The sequence below is a fragment of the Engystomops pustulosus genome, chromosome 1 (assembly GCF_040894005.1).
Source record: "Engystomops pustulosus chromosome 1, aEngPut4.maternal, whole genome shotgun sequence".
NCBI classification, from domain to species: Eukaryota; Metazoa; Chordata; class Amphibia; order Anura; family Leptodactylidae; genus Engystomops; species Engystomops pustulosus.
Genome location: NC_092411.1, coordinates 55,737,887 through 55,758,048, shown reverse-complemented (window position 1 = coordinate 55,758,048; position 20,162 = coordinate 55,737,887). Strand labels below are relative to the sequence as shown.

At 39.6% G+C, this 20,162-nt stretch overlaps 1 protein-coding gene across 3 annotated transcripts in view; it reads right to left on the bottom strand.

The window, feature by feature from the left end:
- Window positions 1-278: 278 nt before the first annotated feature.
- Window positions 279-20,162, bottom strand: part of COMMD10 (COMM domain containing 10) — a 238,083-nt gene continuing 218,199 nt past the window's right edge. For all 3 annotated transcript variants that reach the window (XM_072141031.1, XM_072140985.1, XM_072140992.1), the window contains 2 exons: window positions 7,648-7,707; window positions 279-1,220 (listed from right to left, as the gene is read on the bottom strand). In XM_072141031.1, the coding sequence (XP_071997132.1) occupies window positions 1,182-1,220; window positions 7,648-7,707 (99 nt within the window). In that variant the 3' untranslated portion in view covers window positions 279-1,181. The remainder of the gene's footprint in view (window positions 1,221-7,647; window positions 7,708-20,162) is intronic.

The window sequence follows — 20,162 nt, the reverse complement described above, 5'->3', positions numbered from 1 at the left end:
GTCGATTATTTGAAGCTAAGAGTTGGAGATGTCAATAGTCCTTTTCAGTGAGCTCATTTCATATCACAAACCAAAATTTTTATGAAGTGGTAAGAAGAAGTGAAGAACTAAAGAATAAAAAAACTGGTCTGTCATGACAAGTCTATTTAAAAGGGTTGTCCACTTTCAGCATATAATTGATATTGTTTGTAAAGGAAAAGTTATACAATTTTCAAATATATTTTCTGTATACATTCTTCACAATTTTCTAGAGCTCTGCTTGCTGTCCTGCTATGAAAAGTTTCTATCTTTACTTCCAGTGGATAGAGATCTGTCCGTGGTCATGTGACACACAGGTGCATGAGCCGTTATCACAGACAGTAATAAGACACCTGCCTGTCCATCACATGCCCATGGACAGATTTCTATCCACTGGAAGCAAACTGGAAACTTTCCATAGCAGGACAGCAAGCAGAAATCTAGAAAACTGTGAGGAATTACAGAAAGTAGATTGGAAAACAGTATAACTTTTCATTACACAAACAATATCAATTATTTGAAGAAAGTGGACAAACCCTTTAAGTAAATACAAGTAATCTTACTGAAATGATTATCTTGGAACCACGTTCCAGAGACCTGTCCTTCCTCATCTTCTTCATTGAGCCAAAGAACCAATGGTGATGATAATGACATAGCTATGTGGAGACTTTATAGTTTTATGGTTGATGGAAATGGTTTCTCAATGCTTTAGGGTTACATTTCTCGTGAAGAAATACAGTCTGGGGACTGTACACTAGTCAAACACTTGTAATGGCTAACATATGTGAATAGAGAGAAGTTTTGTAAATGTCTTGTAAATTTTACAGACCACACTTGGTTCAATGATATTTTGCTTTAGAGAATTCACGCTATTTATATCAGGATTATGGTAGAACTATAAATGGTGAAGAGCATGTTCATTACTTTCCATCATTTATAATGCAGCCAGTATTCGCACAATCCAACCCGAAAGTCAATTAGACTCGCGGCATTCTTCACAATGATCTCCCTCGGCTAATGTTGCTACTCTAAGAGGAGATAAGCCATATAATTTTACAGAAAGCAGCCCATTGATTCCTTTAACAAACACAGCTTGCCAATCTATCTTCTATACAAAATAATGAGGTGGCAGGAGTGCAGTGGAAGAGCCCATCTTGGAGACATCACGTAAGGGAATCCAGCTGTGCTTGGATAGTCTCGAGCTATAAAAAAAAAAAAGAGAAGAGATTTCATGTATAAAGATTATTTACACACACACAAAACCGAGCGGCGCTGAAGCCCTGCATATTAAATGTATTTGCCGAGAGTTATTAAAAAGTGCAGCAGAATCTTACAATATCCATTTCATAAAAAAAAGACCATTTCATTTGGAAGCTTTAAAGAATATGCAGGATCTCAGAGAAATGAACACCTGTTTTTTATAATGGCAAATTACGATTTCTCATTTGGCGCTATAGTGGAGGCTGCGCTGCGGAGGGGGAAAAAAAATCATCTTTGATTGTGCTTAATCTTCTGTGCACAGCGAGGTAAATTAAGGCTCTTTCTGAAGTTGGAAATGAAACTCACCACCTCTGAGCAAATACCCACAAATAGGGAGCATTCATGTCGGGTGTAGCTTTTACATGGTTGATAAACTGATGATTTAAAACAATATTTGTTGGTTCACTATACTGACATGTTTTACCCTCCCCAATAATTACTGGCCTTGGAATGGAATTTTTTTTTCCATGCATACACCAGAGCATTATCTATAGTACATTTACCCAGGGCCGGCGCTAGGGGTAGGCAAAGGTGGCAATTGCCCAGGGCCCCCAGGGAGAAAGGGGAGAATCTCTTCTTTCAAATGAATCTTGAATTGTGTTTCTAGGTGCCAGGGATCCAGAGATATTCAGGTTTAAAGTGAGAATATCAGGTGCCATTTTTATATATATAAAAATCACTCCCAACGGCAGTTTAACAGTTATTATCTCCATTTTCCTACATTTTAGAAACACAAATTAAGATTCATATAAAAGAGGAGACTCTCTTCTTTCATAGGAAAAAAGAAGTGAGGTTCTATGTGTCACAGACCCAGAGATACAGCCCCCTGAAATTGCCCCCCCCCCATCCAGATTCTTAGCCATCAGGCTGCAGGGAGCATTTGCTGCACACAGGAGCTGCTGCACCTCACAGATAATGGAAATATTCACTTTGTATGTTACTACATTCTGAGAAGGGATAATATCAACTAATATTCATGTTTTTAACCCTGCTCTATGCAGAACTATCTAAGAACACACTTTGGGCCACATGTATCAATCGTTTTTTTCTGTTGTTTTTGCACCTTTTCATTCAGGCGCACCGTTTTTGTGCCATTTTTGCAACTAACTAGCTGCGCAGCAAAAATAACCAGCTTTCCCTCATTTATCCTAGCAATCCAGATGTTTTGCTGTGCCTAATGATATTCATCACTTGCGACTTTTAATTTAGGCGCAAAAACTTGCGCAAAAACACTCCAGCCCGAAGGTGGCGTTAACTGAGAAGAAAGCCCCTTTGCAGAACAGCTCATTTCTAGCAGCAAAGCTCAGCCAGACTCTGCAGACACTAGAACATATAATACAGACATGAAATACTCTGCAGACACTAGAACATATAATACAGACATGAGATACTCTGCAGACACTAGAACAGATAATACAGACATGAGATACTCTGCAGACAGGAGCTGCAGACTCTATTTACAGTTCATCACCTTCTATTTACAAAACATTCTGCAGAATCCTGAGCTCACAGCAAGAGAGAAGAGAACGTTACAGAATGTTGCACATAGTACTGACAAGTGTCCCCCATGTAATTCTGCACAGTGTCTGAGGGGGATATTGTGCAGAATTACAGGGGTGCAGCAGGAGACCAGCACTGGGGGATCCCCTCCAGGAGAAGCCCCTGCTGAGGAGGTCACTGGGTGCTGGGTGTCACACACCTGGGTGCTGCTGTGAGTGTTGTCTTCATTCTGGGCTGTGGGAGAAGCAGAGAGGAGCTTGTAGCAGGATGACATGTAACTGCCTGAATCTAACATTGCGCCTAAACTGCGCCAAAATTGCGCCTAAACTGTGTTAAAGTAAAGTGATTAATAAGAGGCAAGAAATTAACTTATCACAGATGGTTGTAGCTTGTGATAATTCTGGCAAAACAGTGCGCCAGAATTTAGGCGCAACTACTACACTTAGGCGCACAAAGTGATAAATGCGGCCCATTCTCTCTTATTCCCTTTTATTTTGTGATACTGTTTTAGGAAAGTAGATTTTCTTTATATAAGTATTTTGGATTTGTACATAATTCTATAGGTTTTATGGCGCCTTTACTTTTTATTCTGTTTTATTGATATATTTTGCAGGTTGTGACTGTCTAAAAATGTCTAGCTGAAAAGCAGATATCTAGTTATACAGTTTTAGTGATATTATGTGGATTTATTCATGTGAACATATCAATAGGGCACATTTGTGAACTCTACACATGTCCATGTATTACATTCAGGAGATGTGAAGGTAAACATTTTCTGTTTGGATCAAATGTTTTGCCATCAAAGTCAAATTTTAAGTATTTTTAATAAAATGTTTCAATTTGAATCAAAATTGCAGCAAAAGGCGCCAATTTCTATAAAATCTTTGATGCAATTTTGAAAATGGGGCAAGTGTCTGCTTTCAGAAAATATCGGTCCCTCTCCCCAATGGGCCTCACAGTCTAATCAACCTACCAGTAATTTTTTGGAGTGTGGGAGGAAACCGGAGGACCCGGAGGAATCCCACGCAGACACACGCATACAAAATCTTTGCAGATGTTGACCAGCACTGCAAGGCTGTAGTGCTAATCACGGAGACACCATGCTGCCCATAAATCTCCCTATCATTTATCCATCTCCTATAAAATTCTCCCATATTACAGTTTGTTTTACCATACTAAAGGAGCCTCTTGCTGACTGTGACTGGTCATAAAATAGTTTTATTTTGGGGCCCCACTTTTAGTTTTGCCCAGGGCCCCACTTTGTCTAGAACCGGCCCTGCATTTACCGACATATAGTGATATGTGGTTCCGCTGACACCTCCTTCCCTTTTTGCGTCAGATGCACCAAGAAGCTGATGCTCAAGCCAAAACTTTTTTGTAAAAACCAACAAACAAAAATTGCCCGTACCCACCCCCTCCATCAGCCGTCACACCCATCTATGCCCCCTCCATGCCCACTAGGCGTATGAGCGGCGTATTCGGTAATTGCAAATTCTTGCACTGAGATTATTTTGCGATTTTTTTCACCGCTTCTACAGCAGAAAACTGGTGCAGAAGCATTGATTAATCTCCACCATGGAGTCTGTCTGATATGTCTACTGGTGTATGGTAGACCGTTAGCTTCTTTGGTTCAGGGTTCTTTCCCTACCAGGCACACTGCAATTTTCATAATTCTAACAAAGAGAGCTGTAATTGTGATCATAAGATATTTTTAATGTGTCAACTTTTTTAGCCTGCTCATGACTGCCATATGGCCATATACTTCCTTATCATTCATACTGTTAGCAGAAAGCATGTGTGTAGACATCATGGCAGTTGATACACTGCAAATTGACCGTGATTAAGACCAAGTGGGTCAGCTTTCACTTTGTATGTGCTATTTTCAACTCATTGATATGCTAGACGATCTTTTTTGTATCAATTAAATACCGTGGGTTTGGGTCTGCTATCCAAAATCCTGAACGAAAGTGTTACTGATTGGTGAGGTGAACCTACTTTCTCTACGAGCGAAATGGTTACAATCTTCCAATGGTTACAATCTTCTGAACCTTAGCAACTAGAAGCACCCTTTAGTCTCCTTTAATATCAAGACAGATTGAGGTGTTTCTTAGTGCCACAGAACCAGAGTATTCTACTATTAAAGTCAGAAATGCAATTTTTATTGCTTCTGTAGCATCTAGAAACACAATTCTGGTGTCATATTAAAATGGTTTAAAATGGCACAAGAACTTTCTGAGTGTCATGTCTCGGAAGGAACAGGCTAGAGAAGTGTCACCCCTCCAGCCTGACAGCTGCAGGCAGAATGGAGTAAGAGCTCTTCTTGTACTGTATTTAATTTGTGAGTGAATACGTGATGTGTAACCCACCACTGCTCGCCAAAATAAACTTACATAATGCATAAAAAATAAACTCTTGATCATCAATCACCAACCATATCACCAATGGGACAGGATAATTAAATAATTGCAATAAAGAGGTAAACACCATACAGAGCAGGGGAGGCAGCTTAAACAATGTTTATTGTTATTGACAATTGTTTCACCATAAAATCAGAATAGTAAATCACGTACATATTTTCTCCATCTCTTTCCACATATTTGCATTTTTATAATTATCTGCATTTTCTTTTTTTAATGTTGATAGCTTTTTATATCTTTTATACTGCTCGCCTTTCTCTTTCTTTAGTTCATTAAACTTTAATATTGAAAATGTTTTTTATTAGTTTCTGTTTCAAAGGTTTATGATTCTTGTTAAAGGTTATATAAATCATGTGTCTTGGGTTCCAATATTCTTTTCTTTTCTACCTTATTTTAGAAATGCTTCAGTTTTGACTACTTTCTTCATCAGCTGTAGGTGCCCTGTATTCTTGAGCGAGTTTTTTTGTTTTTGTTCTAATATCGTTTTACTTACTTTTTAAACGGCTGTATTGTTACTGTTGGCATGCTAGAAAATAAATGCAATTATTCTCTTAAAATTGTAAATCACTATTGCCCTATTATGTAAAATCCCCATTTCCTTGTAGATAGTATACTTTTACATGCTAAGCTCATGTTTATTGAGTTTTTTTACTAGTATTTTTTATATTATGAACATAAAACCTTTTTCATATGTACAGCACCATGGAAATATTTGCATTGGAAAATTAATAGTAATATCTTTAAATTTATATATTTACATTTATTAGCCCCCTTTTCGGCTGTTTCTCCTCCTGGGAACAATATCATTTCTTTTATTGTTCCTCCATCTTTATGTTTTTATGAGCGAGTTCCTTGAGAGGCAATGGCTAAATCTGTCCAAAAGTGAGATGCAGAATAGAATAACCTTTTGCCACAATTTGAAAAGTGAAAAGGTTACAGTTCTCATCTGGGCTCTTTTGAATATTACTCTTTTATACTACTGTATATGCGGTGTCTCCAATTTAACCCTTCCAGGAGCTCCTAATTATCAACTTTTGTGTTTTAGTTTTTCATTTCCTACACCCCAAAAGCCGATTTTTTAAAATAATATTCGATTTCTATATGAGATATTCTGGGTAGGTGAAAATTTGATATGCAGTGGAACTATCAAAAAACACAGTTACTCCATTCTAGGGGGTTTTATTTTAATGGCTTTCCCTGTGTGTTCCAACTGAAACAGCCCCTTTATTCTTGAGTTGGTACATTAATGTAGTTACCATATTTGTATAGTTTTATATGTCCTGTAAATTAATACTGGAAAAAAAACGCTGCAAAAAATGTCTTTGCGTCGGCAAATTCCTCTGGCCCTGACGTTTTTATAATTTTTATTATGATTCCGTAGTATACACTCAGCCGAGGCAATTAGAGGTTATGGGAGACGGATGGAACTGTATGGCATCCATCCTAGGCCTCCACTGTGCCAGGTCTGTCATGCCACTCAGGGGATGCCCTGAACATCGTCAGCAGCAAATCACATTTGCTTCTCCTCCCTTTTTCAGGGGGTAGGAAACCGGAGGTTGTATATCCAAAATCGATAGGGCAAATAAGGCAAGCCATTTAGCCACTCTTTTAACAACTGGAAACAGAAAGACACTTGGGATTGGTCAATTTTTTATTAGTGTGGACGCCATTCTGAGCAGATTTTAATGCGATTTTATTAAATAACCCTTAAAATGGCTATATTTGGGCAGTGTTTTGTAATTTGCTTTACTTCACTTGCAGAAATAGTGAGTCAATATTAATCAGGTCTGGTGGCAATTTACAAGAAGTTCAGCCATATATCAGGTTCGACCGTGCAACCCGGATGCATTGCCAGCTGTACAACAATCCCGTAATACGTCTAATCTGAACCTCGAACGGGAACGTAGGGTGCGCTTGTTTGTACCCTGGAGCAAAAAGTTCTGGACTTTGCTGTGGCTTTTTTTTTATTTAGCTGCATATGGGCATGATTACTTATTGGGAGGATTTTTTATTACTATTTAGCTGTATGGTAGGGCAGACACTGTTGGATATCCCACCAATATCGTTAGTTGTTCATCATTTTCTTTTAAAACTCAACAACATATTTGTTCCAAAATATCACACAGGGAATGAAAGTAAAAGAATATCAAATATGCATCGACTACATAACTAGGAGCTTTAGAAAACTTTAGCAGAATGCTGGTTATTCTGTCTTTTGGCTGCCTGCACATGTGCTATATCAAGCAGAGACAGCGACAATAAAAGACGCATATTATTTTCTACATTACTGGTAAGATACAAAGCAACAAGCAGTGGGTATTCTAGCAGCCCATATGCTAATAATGGCATCACTAGCAAAGCAGCGCTGATGAACAGATGTGCTGTGCACTTGCAGGCTCCACAGCTGTAACAATGAATAGTGCAGGGGTTCAGGGTTGTGAATAATACATACCTTGTTATAAAACTCCAAAAGTTCCTGGTGGTTAAACTCCACAAATATCTTCTCTAAATTCTAGAAAAAAAAAAAAAAAAAGACTAATCATCTTTATGCCAGATAATACGAATAAAACCTTGAAAAATGAAAACATCTTGTATATAAGATTCAGGCTGATTTCACATAGGAAGCTAATGACATTGCTAATTTACAGTAACTGGTGCATAGATGAGACCAAGGGAAATATATGTGTATAGATGAGAATGCAGTGTATATTCATATCATAGTATCAGGTTGGTGGATGCCCCATGGTTTTTCTCATGACTATCCATAGCTGCATAAGATGTGGCGCCCTGAGCTGTAATGCAGAACTGGGCCAGACAATAGAATTTATAACATAAAATAATAACATTAACAAATATTGATGGCCCAAACTACTGTTGTGGCTTAAGACATAGATGATCGAGAACTATGCTTACTAGATAGATGTTGTACCAGAACCATGGAGGCCAGATAGATACGATAACAGAACAAAGATTAATCCATAAAACCTTTACCAAGCAAACTTATTATATAGATACAGGACCAAGTTTACTACACATATCCAGTACTAGAACTGATTGTATTCCATAGATACAGCACCGGAACCAAGTTTACTACATAGATGGGGACAGTATCAGAACCAGAATTATTACATAGATAGAAGACCATTTTCAGGAGCAACAAGATCCAGCATGGTTCTCTGCCTGTGTAATTAAGCAGTGAATAAACAATGTGAGTGTTATAGGGTCTGTGGACAAGAGTACATAAAGGTAATAAATACCAGTGAACACTTCAGCCCTCTATTAGGCTATATTCACACTGCCTTTGCCTGCTGTACGATAGCACGGCAGTGCCATAGGAATAAATGGCACTGTATTCCGGAGAAAGATAGGATATGTCCGGCACCGTACCACTCCTGTTGGGTGCCGTGCACCCATTGCGATGTAAGGGGGGACGTATATTGGCCATATATATACGTCAGATGTATATACACCCCCCATACGTTCGTGTGAATGTAGCCTTAGTCCGTATTAACTGGAGGATTCACCAACTCGACCTTGCAACTTACGTTACTAACTCATCCCACTCTATGCTTATACAGTGAGATAAACCTCTCTGTGCCTTCTCCCCCCCTCCCCCCATGAACGCAGGGGGAAGGAATGAACACCAGCAGCAGGCCGATGTTTGGGGTCCTCCCTCCTCCTAAGTGTATTTGCTGTAATGGGACCAAGGATTATCACTAAAGCATCATTACAGACACCTTACAGCTGATCATTGCACACTGGGACAATAGTAAAGCATTCAGAGAGCTTCACCAGAGGTCACAGGGGGCAGAGGGGTCCTTCTATAGCTTGGGGTCGTCTGTAAGTCGGGTGTCCTTAAGTAGGGGACCGCCTGTATTAAACATCTACTATGAAGGTCCCCACTATTATATATTCTCCACTATTATACATCTACTACGGGTGTCTCCAATATTATAGGTGTGCTCTGGTGGTCGCCAGTATTATAAGCCTTCTTTGGCGGTCTCCAGTATTATAAGCCTGCTCTGGTGGTCTCCAGTGTTGTAGGTCTACTGTGGTAGTCTCCAGTATTATATGACTGCTCTGGTGGTCTCCAGTATTATAGGTCTGCTCTGGCAGTCTCCAGTATTATAGGTCTGCTCTGGGGATGTCCTGTATTATAAGTCTGCACTAGGGGCGTCCTGGATTATAGGACTGCTCTGGTGGTCTCCAGTATTATAGGTCTGATCTGGTGGTCTCCAGTATTATAGGTCTGCTCTGGTGGTCTCCAGTATTATAGGTCTGCTCTGGCAGTCTCCAGTATTATAGGTCTGCTCTGGGGATGTCCTGTATTATAAGTCTGCACTAGGGGCGTCCTGGATTATAGGACTGCTCTGGTGGTCTCCAGTATTATAGGTCTGCTCTGGTGGTCTCCAGTATTATAGGTCTACTCTGCAGGGTCTCCAGTATTATAAGTCTGCTATGGTGGTCTCCAGTATTATAGGTCTGCTCTGCAGGGTCACCAGTATTATAGGTCTGCTCTAGGGTTGTCCTGTATTATAGGTCTGCTCTGGGGGTGTCCTGTATTATAGGTCTGCTCTGGGGGTGTCCTGTATTATAGGTCTGCTCTGGGGGTGTCCTGTATTATAGGTCTGCTCTGGGGGTGTCCTGTATTATAGGTCTGCTCTAGGGGTGTCCTGTATTATAGGTCTGCTCTAGGGGTGTCCTGTATTATAGGTCTACTCTGGGGGTGTCCTGTATTAAAGGTCTGCTCTGGCGCCTACTGTAATATATGTCTGCTCTAGTGGTTTCCAGTATTAGTGTCTGCTATTGAAGTCTTTAGTATAATAGGTCTGCTCTAGGGGTCTCTAGTACTATAGGTCTGGTTTCGGGCCTACTGTATTATAGGTCTGATCTGGGGCCTATTGTATTATAGGTCTGCTCTGGTGGTCTCTAGTACATAAAACAAAAGTAAAAAAAAACAACAATGTCATCCCATCTTGCAAAAAATGACACCACACACAGCTCTGTACACTGAAGTATGAAAAAGAGCCAGAAAATGGCAAAATAAAGAAAAAACATTTTTGTACAGGTTTTAATTTTTGTAAATGTATGAAAACATTATAAAACCTATATAAATTTGGTATCTTGGTGATCTTACCGCCCCAAAGAATAAAGTAGACATGTCAGTTGTGGTGCACAGTCAAAGTAGTAAAATCCAAGCTCACAAGAAAATGGTGCAAATGCATTTTCTCACCAATTTCACTGCATTCCCAGTACATGACATGGAATATTAAATACAGTCACTATGAAGTGCAATTTGTTAAACAGAAAACAAGCCCTCATACAGCTCTATACATGGAAAAATAAAAAAGTTATATATTTTTTAAAATGGGGAGTAAGAAATAAAAACTCAAAAACAAAAGAGGCCTGGTTATTAAGTGGTTAAAAAAAGGCAGGGGAAAAAGAAGGACAAATGAACAGATTTATTTATTAAAGTATATTACAAAGTTTACTGTTATTAGCACATACAATTTGATATACCCTTTTTTCATTGGAATTAGGCCAATGAGTAACGCTGAATACAATTATATGCTGACAGTATGAACAGGGCTTTAGCCTCTAACCATTACACAATACATAATGGTTTATTGGGATATGAGAACAACCAGAAGGGCTACTATTTTCTCCGGAATAAAGTAGACTGCAGAAGCTACAATAGATTATGTGAGTATTGTTGACACGGAGCTTGATTAAAAGCATTGCCTATTTTTTTACAGATTGGAAAACGCTCTATGCGTTCCATCAAACACAGCGGCGTCCTCTCTGTACAGTAGACCCCGCTACTAGATTCATTACTATTCTGCAAAGAGTTATGCAAAGTCAATAATGCATTAACTCTCCTTACAGTGAATACATGTTAATGTCTCCGCACCAGTCGGCTCCTCACTAAATTTAATAGCAAGATGAGAAAGTTAGAGATTCCCACATAAATACCAATACATCGAATACACGTTATTAGAATTCATTCTGCGCAGATATGTGGTTTCAGGCTGCGGCAGACAGAAATTGCTAAAGTAGTCAGTAAAATCTGTAATGAATTTTAACCAAATTGATCCTCTGAATGTAAAACACAATTGATAACTATTTTTCTTATTAGTTATCAAGAAATGTATCATTATCAAGTGTTAATCGAGTACATAATAATGTGAATTTACCACATTTCACCCATAAAAACTAGAACTGTATCAAATACATATGAATGTTTTTTTTTTCTTTACATAATTTTCACCTTCTGAATACACCCTTAAGGTATGTTCCCCCAACAGATTTTCGGGAAAGAGATTTTACATGAATAAATTCCATGCCGAAATCTCTAGAGATTGTCACCTTTCACATACAGAAAGATTTATATTAAATATACATGCAAATAGACAGGTCCTAGGAGTCCCAGGGCACTTGCCAAAGTAAAGTACAGGCAGCTCTCAAAATTTTAGCAAAACATGTGAATTTTCTACACCAAAACAGATGCAAACTTCAAATGATGAATACAGTCTTTCTGAATCACGTGATCGGCTTTATTGATCGGCTGAAATGTTGCATCCTGCTGCCTGTGCTGGGGCTCTAGATAGGTAGGAAGATAGATAGGTAGAGTAGTAGGTGTCAGCACAGTGTGTGCAGTACAAATGTACTTACATACAATTAACAGGCATGACGTAGTATATAAAGCAAGAAAGATACAGTATACTACATAGACATATACATATAATGGTAACAATAGTCCATCTCATAAAATGTGTGACATCAGGCAACCAATAGGACAAGTAAACTATACTCACCTGAAAGTCATTTTAATACCTGTGATTTCTATATAAGGTAAGCAGCATGTCTACACAATAATCCATAAAAAATACAAAGGACATCCATGCACGCTTCTGGCGTGCTCGCCCCTCCCCTCGTCATATAGAGCTGAGTAGCCGCACCACAAATCACCGCAGGAATAGAGCCTTCCCTATCTTTTGTGCTGCGTAGCTGCAGTTTTTTTGCGGCTACCTCATGGCTGCTATTTGCTGTCGTGTGCAAGGAGCCCTACATGTATCGGAGCAGATCACTGCCCGCTTAGCTGGCTACACCGGGTGGCAGGTGATAAAGGAAAGTTGCTCAGATGGTCTTTGGCATTACAGCAAAATGAATTCACAGTATACACAGAGCAATCATGGCAACGCCAATGGCTTGTCACGCCAGGCAGAGAAGGTGGATACTGGCGTGTGATATTGATGGATGTAATAATCCCATGCCTTATTTAAAGGACATCTATCACCAGATTTAGTGGCGGAACACTGTGATGCTCATTAAGGGCATACGGATAAAGGGCCAGTGTTCCTCCGCTAGACAGAATAAAGTACTTTATTAAAATAGGCCGTTAGCAGCAGAGCGCCTCCTGGCTCCATCTGATGATAAAATATGCACGCCCCTTTCATCATCATCATTATTCCAGCCGGCCGCAAGCGCTGCAAAAAGCTGGGGAAGGGGGTTACTACATAAATCCATTACCAAGGTCAGTAAAAGGTTAGTGTCCTTTAAGAGGTTACATCTAAAAACACATATCTTGGTATATAAATCAAAGAAATATGCCACTTAAAGAGACTGCCAAAGACAGGCGGTCACTGAAAGAGACTGCACGAGACAGGCGGCCACTGCAAGAGACTGCCAGAGACAGGCGGCCACTGAAAGAGCCTGCCAGAGACAGGCGGCAACTGAAAGAGACTGCACGAGACAGGCGGCCACTGAAAGAGCCTGCCAGAGACAGGCGGCCACTGAAAGAGACGGTCAGTGACAGAGATGATCAGTGACAGGGATGGTCAGAGACAGTCTATAGATTCAATTTTTTTTTTATAGCTAAGAGCACTTATTTACTATCCCGGGCAACGGCAGAAACTACAGCTAGTATGCAATATAATAGAATCTTTACAGATAGAATACAGGTAAGATGAAGTCTGGAATAGAGACAGTAGTATCTTGAGGTAGATGTTTCTTATTGTCTTATTAAATACAGGCGGTCCCCTACTTAATAACACTCAACTTACATACGACCCATAGTTACAAACGGACCTCTGGATATTGGTAATTTTTTGTACTTTAGCCCTAGGCTACAATGATCAGCTATAACAGTTATCACAGGTGTCTGTAATGAAGATTTATAGTTAATCCTGGTTCTTATGACAACCCAACATTTTTAAAATCCAATTGTCACAGAGACCAAAAAACTTCTGTCTGGGATTACAATGATAAAATATACAGTTCCGACTTACATACAAACTCAACTTAAGAACAAACCTACAGACCCTATCTTGTATGTAACCCGGGGACTGCCTGTACAGCTGAAAGCTGGACTTCAAAGTGATCACAGTCACAATGTAGGTACATGTACATTGTTACAGAATAAAGTCATGGTCATCAACTAGTAACAGCCTCCGGAAAGTGGAAAAGCCGTAGAATCCCCATCCCAGCTGCAAAAGTTTAAGACTAATCATCCCTGGCATATGTGATCACATATTAACAGGTTACACATGAAATCTACAATGAAAGAAAAACACGTATCTACTGTAAAGATAAAGGAACTGTACAAGGAAACAAATTACATGTTAAACGCATGGGGCTGGCCGGACAACGTAATGGCAGCTGCATACGATATTGGAGCACACATACAACAGCTGGGATCGGTTTCAGAAACACATCACTATTCATGTGCATGAATGTCGCACGGGTAATCACGCACCTACAACAGATGGACATTGACGGAAGGAAAAAAAGACACATTCCCAAGTCATGAATCAAAATGATGTGTCCTACTGCTGAGTAAACAAGCCTCGGACAGGCAGATAATGAAGTACTAAGTGAGGCAGATTTTGTTAATCTTGTGATAGCTGTACATTGATTATGATATCACTTCTTCATCTAGGTCAGCCATTGGCTTTATAACCAGGGCTTTGTCTGCAACAGCTGTCACTTGCCAAAAGGTAGGTGTGTTGCACTGCAGCCATATTAAAGGGAACCATCCATTCAAACGGACTAACCCAAAATAATACTTTATTAAAAACTCTGATTAAAACGCATTGTCCTTAAACCCAAATGGTTCCTCCCCATGGCTGAAATGTCTGGTGAGTCCAATCACTGTAAGTGAGTCCTGCATATTCATGGTTCTCTTGCACTGCTCTGCCACCCTGTTGCTGATTGACAGGTCTCACTGCTACCACAACACTGAAACTCTCTGGCATGCTCTGTGCATGGAACTAGTGCTGAGGCAAAGCAAAATAACACAACAACCACCTATTGAGATGTCCAAATACCTAGAGAGGACTTCCATCCATTGATCTATGGCCACATACCTCAAAGGAACTTATGCTCATAGAACTTTGCCATATACCTCAAGGTGCCAATAACCCACAGAGTTATGGCCATATGCCTAAAGGTGCCTTCCACCCATAGAGCGATGGTCACATACTGACATATATATACTGTCAATATGTGGTACAAACAAATTCCAGCATGTACAGCTTACGTGCACCAAAAAGTGCCTTCCACCCATAGAGCTCTGGCCACATACCTCAAGGTGCCTTCTGCCTATTGAGCTATGGCCATATACCTCCAAGTGCCTTCCACCCATAGAGCTCTGGCCACATACCTCAAGGTGTCTTCCACCCATAGAGCTAATGGCACATTCATCATGGCAACTTCTACCAACATAACCTTTAGAATACCCCATTTCTGGTACTTTCTGGAAAAGCAGAAGAATTTAGGAATATTCACTGTCTACCATCACAAAATTACACAGTCTTTGGTGTACTAGTCAGAAGATAAAATCATCAAAGGATTGCTTGGTAATCTCTGTCAGTGCCATAGAGATGAATGGGGCAGTCTGACCATGCATGACTGGCTTCTCCGCTCATCTTGGGCAGTGACAAGGGGTCTGAATGGGGAACTTCAGACCTCTGTTCTCATGATTGGTGGGGGTCCCATCACTGAAACCCCCACCAATCAGCAAATTAGACCCTTTCCTGTGGATAGGGCCTAACTTGTTTGATGGGAAAACCCCTTTAATATATGTTGATTGGAGGCTTTTTAGACATTGCATTGGTACAATTCTCAACAGATTTCTGTTGTAAACTCTAACTTCTGTGACTAACTTTATATGCACTATTTTGTGAAGCCAACTCACACATGTAATATTGCTTTGTTCATTTTGAGATCTAGCAACACTTTATGAGATATTGAGCTGTATATACCATTAGACTTGCAGAACCGTACAGAACCGCAGCAGCATAGTCATCTATTCACTACCATTCAAACACAGACTGTCAGAGTCTTCTGAGAGCAGTCTCAGTCAATAACAGTAATATATAAAGTGGTTTCAAAGCCAGAACATCCTTAAACTGAAGAATGATACATTCAGCTGAAGATATACCTGCCAAAGTAGTCAGTAAATAACAGAGTTGTATGGTAGTGCAATATGGTAATAAAGTGCGGCTACTGACAAAGGAAAGGGTTAAACCACTGAGTAGACCGGCACAAAATTATTCATACTTCATTTATTATTTCAAAAGCAGAAGTATGATATATACTACAGGCTTTATCCATGGGCACCACAAGTCTAATGGCTTTTATTGAATGGAATGCCTGCTGTAATGATCCTGGTGGATTTATAACTCCTACAAAGAGACAATAGTACGGCTGAGAAAACGGGAGAGAAAACGTATAATACATTATATGAGCTGTGAAGGGTACAGCACTTCTGTGTGTGCATCTCTATAGGACTTCATCATAGTGTAATATATACCAATAAGATGATAAGATTTATACACCAGTATAATATATTGGTAATGTAAATATTCCTATTGAAAATATGCTATGACCAAGGCAGTTCCATAGAAAATTGAAGTGCTAGATATGTAGATGGAAGATGTCACATAGGCACAACTGTATGGATCTTCCATGGTAGAAGTACTCTGAGAGTTCTGCTGTGATAGATGGACAGGAGGAGAGAGTTTTTGAACAGCTTAAGGTTCCTTGCATGTTCTGCTTATATTTATGACGTGTGGGACCTGAATTGGAGCCTGACCCATTGTATTCGGAGGGTTTTGTCAAACAAGCGTCCAATACAAATCTATGGGGATATTCCAATAAAAATAGAAGGCGAGGCAGCACTCCATTAGAGTAAACAGTGTTTTTATTCACCCAGAGTGAAAGGTGCAACATTTCAGCCCCTCAATGGAGCTATTTTCAAGCATAAAATGCTTCCACCCACACCTGGACCTAACATCCATTATACCACAGTGCTGTTCCACCCTTTATTTTACTAGTCTATGGGGATAAATGTAAGAGCAATGCATTTTTACTAATCAATTGACAAGTTAGACCACAATCTTTTTTTTTTCAAAAACATTGCAACAATGTTAAAAACCCTGTAAAACCTGATCAAAAACACAAATGAAAAACTGATACCTTGAACAAACTGAAAATCAAATTAACACTGATGGTAAATGTCAGTTTTCATGTGACGGGTTTAAGGCTACAAGCACACGGCCATTGCTTTTGGATGTTTGCTAACCGTTTTTTCAGCTATCACGCATCCCCATAAATTCCTATGGGCTCACACATGACTGTAGTTTCTACGGCCCCTAGTGTGAGCCAACTGCTCAAATTATGGAACAAGTCCAATTCAGGCCTGTGTTAGCTTACCAGGAAGTCCTGCTCAATTGTCATCGGCATGTGAGCAGCGATCATGGATAGCACACAAACAAATGTTTTCTATCATCTCAGAGGTACAACTGTGGTTTCACGACCCCCTTTATAAGCCGACTGTCCAAGTCACAAATTATAGAGCGGGTTCTATTCCTGCCCATGTTAGTCTATTCTACTATCAGCTGATGAGCAGGTAGCCTAAATGTAAAGTGTGCTTCCAGGCTCAGCCAGTGTGATCAACACAAAATTGTATATTTTTACAGTTTTACTGCCAAACATTAAATTGATTTTACTAATTGAAGTCTATATTTAATAAAAAAAAGGCTCAGCATGAAGTGATAAAATAAATGCTCACTGATCCCAAGTCGCTCATAATGCATTGGAATGACAGTGGTGAGTTTGTGCCCAAAAAATGTATCTAAAAATGACTTTGCCATTAATAAGTCTCTCAATACGATAATAACGATTATGTCATTTTGACTTAATAACAGTTTATATAGATTTAGAATGAAATCAGTCATTTTGTATTGTATTGTATTTCGAGAACATAACGTCTGGAAGAAGACATTAAAATGCTGTGAGCCATAATCAAATATTATTAAGTGTTGGTTTTCAATATTGCTTGCAATCCCGGTTTTGGTATTATGTGGCACTGACATCATTTACATTTTCCGGGCCACAAGGACAGAATACAAAGACATATGAATTTCCTACTTTTATAAGATAGAGTCAGATCGATGTTTTAATGGTATCATTTATTAAAGGTTAAGGTTTAGAATTACTTTCATCATTTGGGTCTTTGGTGCTGTGGATGAAAGAAATATAGGACCAATTTCTGCTTTGTTTGTTGGAATTTTCAATATTAAGGCAGTTTTTATCCTTTCATCTTGATAAGGACAAGAACAATATTCAAAATACAATCTTCTACGACAAATACAACCCTTCACTATTATAGCCTGCGGCTCCCTGCGAGTTGCATTGTGATTGGCATGATGGAAAGTAATCAGGCAAAAAAGGGGCTGTAAAACTTTTTTTAATTAACTAAAAAGTGTAAAACAAGTGCCCCCTCCCGCAGCCATTAAACCATTTGTGACTTTGGCAGTCACCAATCCTAATCCGGAGACAATGCCAATAGCTATATCACCATTGGCTTGTTAAATGAAATTAATATTATATTCATTTTTTGTTTATCAACATTTGATTTATAAAAAAGAAGGAATACATTTAACAATCCAGACATATCCATTTATCATATGCAATTATAAACCCATAGAACATACCCACTTTATGAATATTATAAATCTGGCAAAGTAATGTAACACAGAGCAGAAAATCATCCTACTCCATGAAAAACACTAAAGTGAAAAGGTGTAAGCGCAGGTATGTAAGCGATTCTGGCAATATCACTCATAACAAACATGGATCTATAGCTGAAGGTGAAAGCATATTTTTGCAACTTATTGTCACACAGATCAAATGTGTCAAATGTAGTGTGAAAGAGCTTAGAGAAAGCAGACGCAGGCGATGTAAAGAACATCTGAAGATGAACAAATCTCACATTGTGCTACAAAATAATCCTAGAAGACGTCTTAGAGAAGGGGATTGCCAGGAGGGGATGAGATTTATAACTGGAAAGAAAACATACATAGTAATATAGGTTGAAGCCTGGATCCTCAGCTGGGGTGAGCAGCCACTGGTACAACCCCACACAGGTACAGTACATTTAGTAAACCATTCTGGTAATACTCAACAATGGTTAGTAGAAAACTTTAGAGGGTCCTCTAAATCCCAGGAATCCTTTGTTACACTTGAAGGATGCGCCAATTTCAATGCATACAATGGTGGCCCGTTGGTCAGTTCAAAGATATCAGGCACAGATAGATAAAACATTACCTATATTCTTACTGCAGGGGAAGAAAGGAGGAGTTTTCTTGGTGTAGATTTGCAGTTGTAGTAAGTAAAAGATCCGTACCCACCCTAGATGTATGTGACATGAAGACATGTAGTGTCATTGCTTCACATACATAAGTTTATGGCATCGCATACAGGAGAAAGCTCTGTATAATAATCGGTACCAGTGTCTTAAAGAGACCCTGGTAAATTGATCTGGAGGAATACACTAGCTCCAGGGTGCTGGCCTCTTTTTTTTGGCCAGGCCCATGACTGGAGCCCTAGTATCCCCCCACCCTAATGGCGACCCTGGCCTTAGACATTTAATCACACACATTCATGAATCACTCAGACATGCATGCATGTAGAGTAGATGCGAAGAGTAAGCCATTTACCAACCTCAAGCAGTAGAGAATCTACGTTAAAGGGGTTATCCCAAAAAACAAAAGTTAGGCCCTATCCATGGGATCACAAAAACAAGGGGTCTCATGTACCTTCGTCTAACCCCTTGTGGCTCCATCAGACTAATAGAGCAGAACGGTCATGTGAGGCCATCTGTTCTAGTAGTCTGACAGAGCCACGAGGGGTTAGACGGACCCCTAATTTTTGTGATCTGTTAGGGTCTCATCACTGAGACCCCCACAGGTTAACAAGTTAGGCCCTATCCCATGGATAAGGCCAAACTTTTGTTAGTGGGAAAACCCTTTTAAGCCGGTTTTCCACAAGTGATATCGGACTGAGAAACTCGCTCTGTGCTCTTGCGAGTTTTCCTGGACCAGATTTCTAATCACTGAACTGAACTCGGCATGTTGGTTCGGTCCAATGATAAGAGGCATTTGTTAGATTGAAATTCAATACACCTAATCCTTTATTTTGACATAATTTGAACAAACATAAGCAGAACATCTACTATACATTAGATGGTCAACAAGCCTCAGTCTTAGGATACCTGAACACGAACATTGTTTTTGTCTGTTTGAACCCCACTGAATTCAATGAATAGCACTGGGACATATGCATTTATAAGGTCTCACGCACGTGGCCGTGGTTGACACATCCCCGTGTATCAGTGCGGACGACAAGATTTAGAGCAGGTCCTATTCCTGCCCGTGTTTGTAGCTCTGGGAGTCTTTCTATTGTCATCAGAGTGAGAGTGGACCTCACACGCTGCTGACAATTCGTGTACAGAGAGGGTTATGTGTATGGCCACCTTTAGAGATTCATGGTGCTGTACGTTCAGTAGCCTTGCTTGAAGTCCAGATGACATAATGAAGATATAAAATAACAACACTGAAGTCTGAATAAGGGCTTAGTCAATGCTGTATGGTTGCCAATATCATAATAGAACCTGCTTTATCA